This window comes from Varanus komodoensis, unplaced genomic scaffold, assembly GCF_004798865.1.
Source record: "Varanus komodoensis strain SLA01 unplaced genomic scaffold, ASM479886v1 scaffold1, whole genome shotgun sequence".
Classification (NCBI taxonomy): Eukaryota; Metazoa; Chordata; class Lepidosauria; order Squamata; family Varanidae; genus Varanus; species Varanus komodoensis.
Window position 1 is genome coordinate 108,522,218 of NW_025335268.1, and position 14,544 is coordinate 108,536,761.

At 41.9% G+C, this 14,544-nt stretch overlaps 1 protein-coding gene across 2 annotated transcripts in view; it reads left to right on the forward strand.

Annotated features, from left to right (window-relative positions):
• The first annotated feature begins 117 nt into the window (after positions 1–117).
• LOC123028347 (SEC23 interacting protein) overlaps positions 118–14,544 on the forward strand; it is a 40,493-nt gene continuing 26,066 nt past the window's right edge. Inside the window, exons 1-5 of one of the 2 annotated variants that reach the window (XM_044440096.1) lie at positions 118–308; positions 10,360–10,889; positions 11,801–11,990; positions 13,092–13,285; positions 14,139–14,228. In XM_044440096.1, the coding sequence (XP_044296031.1) occupies positions 137–308; positions 10,360–10,889; positions 11,801–11,990; positions 13,092–13,285; positions 14,139–14,228 (1,176 nt within the window). In that variant the 5' untranslated portion in view covers positions 118–136. The remainder of the gene's footprint in view (positions 309–10,359; positions 10,890–11,800; positions 11,991–13,091; positions 13,286–14,138; positions 14,229–14,544) is intronic. The other variant, XM_044440102.1, reaches the window with a different exon arrangement.

Here is a 14,544-nt window from a genome sequence, read left to right on the forward strand (position 1 = left end):
CTCCTCTCTTCTCCTCCGCGCGGACTCAGGTTGGCGGGAGAGGAGATTCTCGCGGCGCCATCTTAGAGCCGGGCGGAAGAGGCAGGGCCGAACTGAGAGGGACAGAGAGAGCCGGAGACGTGGAAGTACCACAGTCATGGCTGCCTCTAAGGCTTCTGCGGCCGGCAGCATCTCCTCGGCCGCCAGCGGCACTAACTTGCTCTTTTCATCGTCAGCCACCGAATTCAATTTCACCGTCCCCTTCATTCCAGTTAGCCAAGCCCCTGCTCCTTCTCCTGCCGCCTCGGGGCCTGGCCTTCTGCCCGCCGGTAAGTGGAATAGAGGATGGGGGTGGGGTTGTTGTTTGATTCCCTCTCTCTCCCCCTCCCCTTCTCACCAGCCCCCAGGGGCTTCTGTGTGTAACCTGCTGTATCCACTGGAGTCGAAGCAAGTAAAGATGCTTTTCCTTTTGTAAATGTGCAACCCTTCTGCCCATCCTCCTCCTCCTCCTCTTCTTTTTGGGCTGGCAAATTGCAGTTATACGCGATAAGCTGAGAGAGGATAGGAGGGGTTTGAAATGCTTCCTTACGGGAAGTGCTGCTCTTGGTAGACGTGGAGGGAACTAAGTTGATTTGAAGGGGAGCTTCGTGCTGAAGGGACTCGATTTGTACTGAATTCTAATCCCACTTGTCAAACTTGCAGTATTTGACATAAGAACAGATGGAAGCAAAGAGCAAACTACATTTCTCTTACCAATTACTGTTGTTGTGAAAGATTGCTTGCTTATCCTAACCTTTATGCAGAGCTGCCATGGACTTTTTGCATTTTGTTGCTGCTTGTCCTATTCTCCCTCACCCCAGAAGCCTTATGTATATTAGCCAATTGATAATTCTAGTCCATAAAATTTATGTTAGAATTCAACTGTCCACGGATATTGGCATGGGAGTGTGGTGGGAGACATAGAAACAGCAAGGCAGAAGGGGTCTCCCAGACCATCTAGTCTGACCCTCGGCTCCAGCCGGCTCTGCTCACGACATGCCCACCATGTGCATGTCCAGTCTATCTTTGAACACCCTCACCCTCAACCACCTCCCGTGGAAGCCCATTCCACACCCTCGGGGTTCTGACTGTCAGGAAGCGCTTCCTGGCATCCAAATGGAACCTTGGCTCCCTGAGCTTTGCTCCATTGGAGCACGTCCTGCCTTCCTTTGCAGGGAAGAATAGGTCTCTACCCATCTCCATGTGACATCCCCTCACATACCTGTATGTCACCAACATATCCCCTCTGAGTCTCCTCTTCTCCAGGCTGAAGAGACCCGGTTCCCTCAGTCTCGCCTCATACGGCATCCCCTGCAAACCGGCCACCAACCTTGTGGCCCTACACTGCACTGACTCCAACCTGGCTATATCCTTTCTGTAATGAGGGGCCCAAAACTGAACACAATACTCCAGTTGCGGGCGCACTAGAGTCGTGTAGAGTGGTAGTAATACCTCTCTTGATCTAGAAGCCACACTTCTGGCTATGCAACCAAGGGTGGCGTTCGCCCTCTTGACCACCGCATCACACTGCGGACTCATGTTTAGCCTGCAGCCAACCAGCACCCCAAGGTCCCTTTCACAAGTGCTGCTCTCCAGCCACTTGTCACCTAACCTGTACTTATGACAGCTATTCCTGTGCCCCAAGTGCAAGACCTTGCACTTACTCATATTGAACGCCATCCTGTTGTCTCCTGTGCACTTCTATAGTCTGTCCAGATCCTTTTGGATCTAGAGTTGTAAGCCGCCCCGAGGCTTCGGCGAATGGGGCGGCATAAAAATGTTTTAATAAATAAATAATAAATAGAGTACCTGCCCCTCAGTTGTGGCCACTGCCCCTGTTTTAGTATTGTTTGTGAATTTGATCAGCAGACTGTTCATCCCTTCTTCCATGTCATTGATGAAAAGATTAAACAGGATCGGCCCCAGGACAGAGCCCTGGGGGACCCTGCTTGTCACTGGCCACCATTTCGATGATTCCCCACTAATGGTTACCCTCTGCTTTCGGTCGGTCAACCATGCCCTAATCCATCGGACAGTGCTTTGATGTATCCCAAATCTCCTCAGTTTCTCAACCAGGATATCATGGGGCACCTTGTCAAAGGCCTTGCTGAAATCCAGGTAAACCACATCCACTGCATCCCCTCCGTCTAGCCATCTCGAAACCTTGTTGTAGAATTCCACAAGGTTTGTCTGGCAGGACCTGTTTTTGCGGAAACTGTGTTGTGTGGCTGTCAGCCTCCCTTCCCTATCTAGCATCACTAGATCGCTCGCTATTATGAGCCTTTCCATTGTTTTTCCTGCAATGGACGTAAGACTAACCAGTCTATAATTCCCCATGTCCCTTCTACTACCCTTTTTTGAAAATTGGGACCACTGATGCCACCTTCCAGTCCTCTGGAACTTCACGTGTTCTCCATGAGGCTTCAAAAATGGAGGTCAGCGGGCGTGAGAGAACCCCTGCCAACTCTCTAAGTGTTCTCGGGTGTAACCCATTAGGGTCTGGCATCTTTGTAAACTCCAATGCCCTGAGGAGCCCCTCCACTTGTAGGGGGTGACTCTAATCTGTGCCCCTAAGTCTCTGGCCTCATCTAATCTCCCATGTGGATCTCCCCTGTCCTGCTTTGGAGAGAACACAGAGGCAAAATATCCATTTAGCATCTGTACCTGTTCCCTCGTATCAGTCACTGGATCTCCTTCCTCCTTATTTAGTGGTCCCACTACTTGTCCCCCCTTCCTCTTCCTATTTACATGCTGAAAGAAGCCCTTTTTGTTGCTCTTGATATTCTTGGGAAGTCTCAGCTCATAATCAGCCTTAGCCTTGCGAAGAATCCTTCTGCAACGGGCCTCCTCCCCCAGGTAAGATGGCAGGTGACAGGAGAACTTATTCCTGAGAATCGTCAGAATGGGACAAATCATGAAGTACTGAGAGTGGTATTTCACACTGAGAAATAGGGCATGGGAAAGTACCTCTTGGATGTTGCCTGGAGACCAATGGAAGTTGTTGATGATAGTGGATGGAAGGAAAGTAAGCTTGAGAGAGAAAATGTAGCTTCTTTGAAGAGACCAACTTGGGTGGTAGTGGTTTTATAGTAACTGTTTTATAGTAACAAGGCATTCTCTAAGTGCCACATTTTTAGGGAACATACCTAGGAGCTCTTAAAGCAGGCTCATGAAGTACATTAATTAATGTTTAATTCTATGAATTGATGTGAGGATAGCCCCTCCTACGTGTTCCATATTTCAGGTGCTTATCTGTGTTACCATTGATTGATTAGGAGAACAGATTTTGCTATGGTAAATGAATGCATGTGTGATGAGGTAAGTGTAGCTTTAGAGTAAAAAAGATCCATAATTTTCCTGCTCTGTGACATTTTTAATAAATGTGTTGTTGCATAGAGGTTAGGTATGGGGTTAATTTTCATTTGGCAATGCTTGTTGCTTTAAGCAGTTATATAATTTTGTGCACAAAGTTCTTGTATGACTGAACAAGTGCAGGGATTGGTCCTGAATATAGTCACTGTTAATGTGGACTAGGTTGTGAACTATGTTCCAAGCTGTCCTATAGTATGTATAATTGGACTGTGTTTTTTCCAGACAATTATTCTCTGTCAATGCAAATATGAAGCATGTGTGATAACAGATAAACTTTGATATCTGGTTTCTTATTTCATAAAGAAAATATGACTTCCCATCCTTCCTTTTGCAGCTTTTGTGTTACTGAGCATATGCATTCCATCCCCTGCATAAAGTAGCTTTTCTCTGTTGAATGAATTACAGGTCCCTCACTTGTCACCAATACCTAAATTACACTGAAATTCAGTCAGCTGCAAAGCTGGGTTCTTGACCAACTTGGCATTTTGTGAACCTAGCAGCAGCCCTCCTTGCCATGCTACTGATTAGAGTGAGGAGCCGACATGGTAATTGTTGTGCACTCCAGCAACATCAGCCCAGTTTTCTAGGATTAATACTCATTCCACTGCTTTGTTGTGGCGAAGGGGCTTGCGGGCTTGCGTAGCTCAATGAAGCTATGAGCTATGCCATGCAGGGCCAACCAAGATGGACAGGTCATAGCAGATTGCTCTGACAAAACGTAATCCACTGGAGAAGGAAATGGCAACCCACTCCAGTATCTTTGCCATGAAAACCCCATGGACAGTACCAAAAGGCAAAAAGATATGACACCGGAAGATGAGCCCTTCAGGTCGGAAGGTGTCTAATATGCTACTGGGGAAGAGCGGAGGGCTAGTACTAGTAGTGACAGAAAGAATGAAGCGACTGGGTCAAAGCCGAAAGGATACTCAGTTGCAGATGTATCTGGTGGTGAAAGGGGAGAGTCCGATGCTGCAAAGATCTATACTCCATAGGAACCTGGAATGTAAGATCCATGAATCAAGGCAAGCTGGATGTGGTCAAACAAGAGATGACAAGATTGAACATCGACATCTTAGGAATCAGTGAACTAAAATGGACAGGAATGGGTGAATTTAATTCAGATGACCATCAGGTATACTACTGCGGGCAAGAATCCCTCAGAAGAAATGGAGTAGCCTTCATAGTCAATAAAAGAGTAGGAAAAGCAGTACTGGGATACAATCTCCAAAATGACAGAATGATCTCAGTTTGAATCCAAGGCAAACCATTCAGCATCACAGTAGTCCAAGTCTATGCCCCAACCACTGGTGCTGGAGAGGCTGAAGTTGACTGGTTCTATGAAGGCCTATAACACCTTCTAGAATTAACACCCAAAAATGATATCCTTATCATCATGGGGGATTGGAATGCTAAAGTAGGATGCCAAAAGATAACTGGAATAACAGGCAAATTTGGCCTTGGAGTACAAAACGAAACAGAGTACAGGCAGGTAGAATTTTGTCAAGAGAATATGATGGTCATAGCAAACGCTCTTTTCCAACAATCCAAGAGACGACTCTGCACATGGACATCACCAGATGGTCAACACAGAAATCAGATTGACTATGTGCTCTGCAGCCAAAGATGGAGAAGCTCTATACAGTCAGTAAAAACTAGACCAGGAGCTGACTGTGGCTCACATCATGAGCTTCTCGTTGCAAAATTTAGGCTTAAATTGAAGAAAGTAGGGAAAAGCACTAGGCCACTCAGGTATGACCTAAATCATATCCCTGATGAATATGCAGTAGAGGTGACAAATAGATTTAAGGAATTAGATCTGATAGACAGAGTGCCTGAAGAACTATGGACGGAGGTTAGCAACATTGTACAAGAGGTAGCAACTAAAACCATCCCAAAGAAAAAGAAATGCAAGAAAGCAAAATGGCTGTCTGAGGAAGCTTTACAAATAGCTGAGCAAAGAAGGGAAGCGAAAGGCAAGGGAGAAAAGGAAAGATACAGAATTGAATGCAGAATTCCAGAGAATAGCTGGAAGAGATAAGAATGAACAGTGCAAAGAAATAGAAGAAAACAATAGAATAGGGAGGACCAGAGATCTCTTCAAGAAAATTGGAGATATGAAGGGAACATTTCATGCAAAGATGGGCATGATAAAAGACCAAAATGGCAGGGACCTAACAGAGGCAGAAGAGATTAAGAAGATATGGCAAGATTACACAGGAACTATACAAGAAAGAGCTTAACATCCCTGATAATCACGATGGGGTGGTCACTGACCTCGAGCCAGACATCCTGGAATGTGAAGTCAAATGGGCCTTAGGAAGTCTGAGCAACAACAAAGCTAGTGGAGGTGACAGTATTCCAGCTGAACTATTCAAAATCTTAAAAGATGATGCAGTAAAAGTACTACACTCAATATGCCAACAAATTTGGAAAACTCAGCAGTGGCCACAGGATTGGAAAAGGTCAGTTTACATTCCCATCCCAAAGAAGGGCAATGCCAAAGAATGTTCAAACTACCGCACCATTGCACTCATTTCACATGCTAGCAAAGTTATGCTCAAAATCCTACAAGCTAGGCTCCAGCAGTATGTGGACCGAGAACTACCAGAAGTACAGGCAGGATTTCGAAGAGGGAGAGGAACTAGAGATCAAATTGCCAACATACGCTGGATCGTGGAGTAAGCTAGGGAGTTCCAGAAAAACATCTACTTCTGCTTCATTGACTATGCTAAAGCCTTTGATTGTGTGGATCACAACCAATTTTGGCAAGTTCTTAAAGAGATGGGAGTACCTGACCATCCTATTTGCCTCTTGAGAAACCTGTATGCAGGTCAAGAAGCAACACTGAGAACTGGACACGGAACCACTGATTGGTTCAAAATTGAGAAAGGAGTTCGGCAAGGCTGTATACTGTTGCTCTGCCTATTTAACTTATATGCAGAACACATCATGAGAAAGGCGGGCCTAGATGAATCACCAGTTGGAACTAAGATTGCTGGGAGAAATATCAACAGCCTCAGATATGCAGATGATACCACTCTCCTGGCAGAAAGTGAAGAGAAACTAAAGAGCCTCTTGATGGAGGAGGAGAGTGCAAAAGTTGGCTTGAAACTCAACATTAAGAAAACTAAGATCATGGCATCCGGTCCTCTCACTTCCTGGCAAATAGATGGGGAAGAAATGGAGGTAGTGACAGATTTTATTTTCCTGAGGTCCAAGATCACCGTAGACAGGGACTGCAGCCAAGAAATAAAAGACGCTTGCTCCTGGGGTGGAAAGCTATGGCAAATCTAGATAGCATACTAAAAAGCAGAGACATCACCCTACCAACAAAAGTGCGTACAGTCAAGGCTATGGTTTTCCCAGTTGCAATGTATGGCTTTGAAAGTTGGACCATAAGGAAGGCTGAACGCTGAAGAATTGAGGCCTTTGAATTGTGCTGGAGGAGACTCCTGCGAATCCCTTGGACAGCAAGGCGATCAAACCGGTCAGTCCTAGAGGAGATCAACCCTGACTGCTCTTTAGAAGTCCAGATCCTGAAGATGAAACTCAAATACTTTGGCCACCTAATGAGAAGGAAGGACTCCCTGGAGAAGAGTCTAATGCTGAGAACAATAGATGGTAAAAGAAGAAGGGGACGGCAGAGAATGAGGTGGCTAGATGGAGTTACTGATGCAGTTGGTGTGAGCTTGAGTGGACTCCGGGGGATGGTGGAGGACAGGAAGGCCTGGAGGAATGTTGTCTATGGGGTCGCGATGGGTCGGACATGACTTCGCGACTAACAACAACAGTGGAGCATAATAGCATGTTCTCTTCCTCATGTAGCCCTGAGCTGCTGATTTTACTTGTGCTTGCAGAAAAGAATGGTTAATGCAACTCTCACACTGCTGCTGGGGCTTGCACAGTTTTAAGCTTTAATATAGTTCAGGTTTCAGTGTAATTTAGGTTTTAATGACAAGTGGGGGACTTGTAATTCTTTCATCACAGATATGCTGCTTTATGCAAGGGATGGAATATGTATTCTTAATAAAGAGACTGGAAAATATAGGATGGAAAATCATATTTTCTTTAGTAAAATAAATTACCCAGTCCAGTAATGTACTGCATTACATTACTGCATGATGTTCTTAAGCACAACATCAAATGGATGTTTGAACTGATTTTAGGTAAAGTACAAATGGTTCGTGTTAGAAGTAGATGCATACTTCAAAATAAAAAACAAACTTCAAAACTATTTAGTGTGCTTGTGAGATTTTTCATCCTGTGCTAATCAAAAATGACTTGACTTGCCTTTCTTCAACCAAAGTCAGTGATAATGCATTCGCTTGTGTGAACTAGATTGTAATAATTCCTATTCTGCTGTTCTAGTGCAGCAAATGTGTGTCATGAATTTTTCAAACCATTTTGGAAAAACAGTGTGTGCATTTTAGAGGTTTTTGAAAACTTGGCTTTTGGGACATGGGAGAGATCGCAAATAGGGATTACATTACAGTTTTGAAATAATTATATCTTCATCCAGAATATATATAATCTGTTGAACATTGCTATTGAGCAATGCTGTTGAGCATTCTCAACCTTGTAAGATATAATTCTTCTACTTCTTATGGTGCTTTGTATTCGAGAGGAAGACATGTTGGAAGAGGCCAGGCCCAGTTAAGATTGTTGCTCCATTTTTCTTGTGGCCCCAAGTGATGGGGATTATGGATTACCCAAAATGGCTGTATAGGAAAAAATATATCTATGGCAGTACAACATTGAAATGACTTGGATGGAGAATGCTTGGGAGTACTAGATATTCTAGCTTTGACGGGCCATTGTCTCTTTCGCAGAGCACATGCTTTGCATGCAGAAAGTCTCGGTATTTGTTATCTTCAGTTTAAGAGGTTTCTGCTAACAGGATTGTGACAGACCTTTGGGAATTGTTACCAGTTGGAGTACAGCACTGGCATTTGAGGTAGCAGTAGTCACTTTTGTTAATACCTGACAGTTGGCTAGTACTTTTTTTATAAGTATGTAAGCATCACCATTTTGAAATTAACAAGTAAAATTGATACATGATACCTGTTTCTTCAGTGATGTGTGTTTCCAGCTGCATGCTTCCCACCCCTATTACAATGAAATATTCTGAACTGTTAAAAATAAAAATAGTTACCTTAAAGAGAAACAAGGACTAGAATCCAACTTTAGTTTTTCATTTAAGAGCTGCATAGTTAGGATTATTTAAAAATACTATTTCTTACTGGTTTTTCATGGAATGTTTATATTAAATTAAATGAGAGCCAGTGTGCTGTAATGGTTAAGAGTGTAGGACTGGAACTCAGGAGATCTGGGTTCTAGTTCCCACATGCCCACGGGCACAGACTCTCATCCCAGCCTACCTCACGATGTTGCTGTTGCAAGGACAAGATTGAGAGAAAGAGGAGAATTATTTAGGCTTCCTTGAGTTCTTTGAAAGGGAAAAGGGTTAGGTTAATAAATAAACATTAATATGTGAGGCTAATTACATTAAGTATTTTGTTTATCCAGTAATTATTTGCTTGTCACTATGAATTTGATTATAACTGGATAATTAATTTCAGGTTTTTGTATTAAACTGGTAGTTGGCTTTAAGGGAAAGAAAGAAAGAACCGTAATGTTTGGTGATGGTAATGACTTTTGGTTTTACATGTTATTTTTATTCCCTACCTTGTCCACAGATGTAAAGACTTGTTTCAGTAGACTACCTTGTTAAAGCAGACATTAGCAATATATTTTTTTAAAAGATTCATGACTTTAAAATAACAAAATACAAAATGCAAATAATGCTGCTAAAAATGTGACCTTTTTCTAGCTAATAAGCATTTATTGAAACAAACATGCCTTACTATGACTCTGAGGATCATTGTTTTGTATATATAGAGTTCCAAGGGCCGAAGAACAGGCACTGTGAGAGCTCTCTCTGTGTCCTTGTCACAGGAAGCATATTTAAGAGGTTTTCCTAAGTTGTTGTCAAAAACTATGAAAGACATAAGGGAGAAAATCTCTGTAACGATTTGTAATGTAACCCTAACCCCAACATACTAAAAATGTTAGTGAAGAGAGCCAGTTAGTTGGCAAGTTAGTTTGATTAATTTTGTAGGTGAATGCCCACTCTGATGTGAACTCTCGTTGCGTCTGAAGCATGGGAGTTGTGGATGACCAGCTGAGGGCAGTATGCCAGCAGTGGTTGTTGGCAAGTCAATGGTAGGTGAGGCCTGGGCCCCTCTACACCTTTTCTGCACATTTACAAGCACACGCACAGCCTTTCCCTCCATTCATTGCTACAGAAGCACAGTGACTGCCACTCTCTGCTCCCCCCTCCCACCCTCTCTTTCTCAAACACACACTTCGCTACATAAACCCTGTCTCCCTAATCCCTCAAAATGCTGATCTTTGTCAGCTGTTTGAGGGAGATAAAGGCTAATGCCTCCCACCCTGGTTTTTTTTTATAGTTCAGAGATAGGCTGTAGTCTGTCTTGCTGCATAGTTTTTCTTTCAAGAAAAAGATACTTTAGGGGAAAATCTTAAAGAGCTGTAGGAGGAGGAGCAGCAGCAGCAGCAACTGTTGTTTCAGGGGCTCCGTAGCCTGCTGCATTACATGGTTTGGCTCTTTTTGAGAAAGCATGGAATACAGAGGCCTAGAGTGCCACAAGTGTTTGTCTTAGGCCCTCCAGGTACGAAGAGATAGAAAGAGACGAATTGGGAGGGCGCCTCAAATTCCTGTGTATAGTGGGGAATAAATAGCCCTCCCGGTGTGGGCTGTTTAAATTTTCATAAATTCTGATGCTGGAATCCATCCAAACAAAAAGGTCTTAATCTTGCTAATAATGAAATGCAGTGAACAAGAAAGCCACAGGCTTTCATATTCAGAAAAACATGTTTAAAGTAATGAGTACTAATAATTTTCCTCTTATCTTTATTTTAGCACTAATGCTTTACCCTTGGTTACAGATGATACTGCTGATGTCGGTGAAGAAGACAGCTTTCTAGGCCAGACTTCTGCAAATCCCAACCCTCCACCAACTTTCAGCTATTTCTCCCAAGTTCCCAGCAGCAGTGATCCCTTTGGAAACATTGGACAGCCACCATTAGGAGTAACATCCCCACCTCAAGCTGGAACATCTGTTTTCTCTAAGCCTCCAGTTTCTCTTCCACTCTTGCCTGGACCACAAGATGGGTCAAATGCTTTTTCATCACCTCTTTCCACTCCACAGTCTTTTAATACACCATCTACGTCACTACAAGGAATTGGTTCTTATCAAGCTTCCCAGCAGAGCGGTCCTCCAACAACTGGGTTTTCAGCTGCACCTCACGGCACATCACAGCAAGGCTACAACCCATATCGTCATACTACTTTAAGCAGTAGAGCCAATCCTTATATAACTCCACCTCAGCTCCAACAGACACAGACGCCCACTCAGAATGTCCATCCCCCACCCTCCATGCAGATGTATCCAGCTACTCCAGGGCCACTGCCACCAGTATGAACATTGTCTTATCATTTCTTATACTGATTATATGAACTTTAAGGGCTGTGAATGCATTGTTTCTCTAGTGACCCTAGTAGTGGTGCTGGTTTAATCTTTAATCTCCACTAATTTAAAACATTTGTCTCTTATTTCCAGAACATGACCAGTAGGAGAAATTAGGCCATGTTATTTAATTGGCAATTTAAGGGGTAGAAGAAATACTGTGGAGAACTTTACTGGACCAAATATATGATCTTCTAAATTATGGAAATATGCATTCATGACTGCCTCCTATATGGCTCTCATTCTTCCCACCACTATTAGAAGATGCAAAGAAAAAGAGAATAAAAATTGTTCTGGACCAGCAGTGTGGAACTTGTAGTCTTCTAGAAGTTGCTGAACTGTTACTCTCATTAACCCTTCCTAGAGCAGCCAATGGGGTTTATGGAAATTGCAGTCCAACAATATTAGGCAGCCACAAGTTGCCCACTGTTGTTCTTGATGTTACTTGATTTGGTTATAAAATATACCATAACATCTGTCAGTATGTGACCAGTCAATTCATCACTGTCCCTATCCAAGGTGCCTACAAAATTCTGAGACTAACTAGTCATTGCATGTAACTTTTGAAAGTTACATTTAATGGAGCCTTGATGCAAAGCTTAGATGTGGAAGCTAACAATGCCTAAAGTGAATTAAGCTTAAATGTAATTATTGATCAGCTGCATGGAATTAACTCTAAATTATATCGCTGGGCCTGATCAGAGGGTGCTCCTAGAAGTTAATTGAAGAAATGAGAGTAATGAACACAATTGTATTAATCCAGAAAGCAATGGATTTGGTGTACAAGATAGAGTAAAACTAAAAATAGAGTAACACTTTGAGCAAAGAATTATATGTTTTTAAACTGGTTTCATTTTCAGTTTTCATCACCGCAGCCACCTCAGCCTGCCATGTCGAGTGCATTGGTGAAGGCACCTCCTGTGCTGTTACAAAACCCATATGAGCCAGTTCAGCCCCACTGGTTTTACTGCAAAGAGGTGGAAAACAAGGAGCTTTGGATGCCGTTCAGTGTCCTAGATTCTAGAAATCTTGAGAAAGTTTATAATTCTGGTAAGATTACAGAAGAAAATCTGTATCTTTAATGAGGCTGTTTTGTCTTCGTACATAAAGAGTTGTTACCTTGTGATTCATGAGGAGAAAGATAGAAGTTGCTTTAAGTTGGACATATTTGCATATTGTTTGGAGATTTCTTCACTTGGACTGTGGAACCAGCCATATCCCACATTCAGTTATGAACATGATTTCTGCTTAACAAATTCCATGCTGTGCTTTTGTTTTTACAGGAAGCTCTGTGCTTGATTATTCCTGACACTTTCTGTGTGGGAAGGCAGTAAGGCGCAGCTTTCTAGCTAGGAGAGTGTAGAAAGGATAACATGTGCTCCCCATAGCCCATACACTTCTACAGTTGTCTTGACTGTAGAGAAGATCCAATAGAAATTAATGTGTAATATATGTCTGACTATTGTAACACCAAAAAGGTAACATATGGACCACTTGTATTAACTCTTTAGCACATTTGTTAATGTAGGAATAAACATTAATGTTTGTCATGGCTAAGAAAAGTTCAATGAAATAGGTGGTATTTATTGAGAAGAGAGTACATTTTAGTTAGAACACAATGTGACTCAACATTAGCAATGAACATTGCTTTAATTTATGTAATCCTTGGGTATTTACTACTTTCTTATACATTTGTTGCAAAGAGTCAATAAGCCAATTGTTTTCCTAAGTTTTCATGTTACTTCTGTTCCCTCTTCCTTCTGTATTGAATCTGTGTAGCTTTCCTGTTTTGTGTATTTTCTGGTATTTGTGGTGGTGTCCATTCCTACGTACACCACTCTTCTGGGTACTGGTAGCAAGTTGAAAATTAAGAAAGTGTTATCTGAGAATATTAGAGTATTTCATATGCTGTGTGCATTTTGATAGTGAACATAGTGGAACAACTGGGAAAAGAGATATGGCATAGTGACTCCAAAAATCTTTCCAAAATGCCACTTTGCTCAGTAGCATTACGAGTTAAACTTCAAAATTTCGCTCTTCAATACGAAACTTGAAAAAGGGAAGACTACTACTTATGTGTACAGACTAATCAGTTGGAAGAGGAACAGACATATTGCCAAGGTAATAAAGCAACTCTCTTTATACTTTTAGTGCAACCTGATCCAGAGAATGTGGTATTGAGTACTGATGGAGGACGCTATGATATTTATCTTTATGACCGAGTAAGGAAAGCTGTATATTGGGAGGAAGAGCAATCTGAAGTGAGACGATGTACTTGGTTTTATAAGGGAGAGAAAGACAGCAGGTTTATTCCTTATACAGAGGATTTCAGTGAAAAATTGGAGGTGAGTGTCTATGTATGATTCCTTGCTGTGTTGTTGTTGTTGTTGTTGTTATTATTATTATTATTATTATTATTATTTGCTATAAGCATGATGGGAGATTGCCATCTTTATTTTTTTCCTTGCTAGATTGAGTTCTGTTGGAGTCATGCTGTCAAGGATGGGAATCTGGCAGGGGCACAGGATAAAGTTCAACTGGGTCTCTTTTCCCTCTCTGCCCACCAGATCTTCCCCCTCCCCCCCCACCCCCCATTTGCTGCTTCTTGTCCTCATCTAAGGCTAAGATAGCAGCCTCAGAGAAGTAGGGGGCAGGAGTTAAAAACTAATGGCAATTTTTTCCTCTGAGGTGATAGCTCTGCTTAGACACTATCTAGAGGCTATAGTATGGTATCCTTAAAAGCATTTATTTTTATGAGAAAATAAAAATGTAGACTACTATACCTTGGGCTGACTATTGTGACAAAACCTGGTTATCAAGTATCAGATGTCATAGTGACTAATGTTACTACTACCAGCCTCACACAGTGGCCAAATTTTTTGTTTTCTGTAACTAAAACACTCACTGTGTTAAGACCAGTGTGTTTGTGCTTTATATTTATGGTGCTAATTACTTGCCCATGTTTCCAGTAAACAAATAGGAGACTAGAGTGTTCTATACTACCCATTTGCCCATCCTATGATCTTTTGTGGCCCAGAGATTCAGTAGCAGAATAGCAGTTAAAATACATAAAATGTGTACAGTACTTGAAATATCTCCAATACTCTCAATAAATGAAACAAGTGTGAGTTTTTAAAAATGTCCTTTGCCATGTCTTCTTAAGAAGGTTTGATTTCTATTACTGGATCACTTTTTCAGGGAGAATATAAGAAAGCAGTTACTACGAATCAGTGGCACCGACGATTGGAATTTCCAGGTGGAGAAACTATTGTTATGCATAATCCTAAGGTATTAAGAATTCTTATTGCAAAGTAATATTGCATGTTTGCTATGTAAACAGTTGTTTACTCAGGATTGTCTATTAGCATACCTTTCCTTGATTGGAGTCTAAAAATGGTATTACTAATGGTGTTTCCTATGTAGAAAGGAAAAGAGGTAAATGAAATACTCACAGATCCTTTGTATTCCACATGCAGTTTACTATTTTAAAGACTTGCACCTTCATTGGAGTTTGTTTTTCGTGAAAAAGGAAATTGATATAATTCTTTTTTGATTGGTTTTATAACAATTGGCAAAAGTATATTTGCCAGGTAATGCGCAGAGT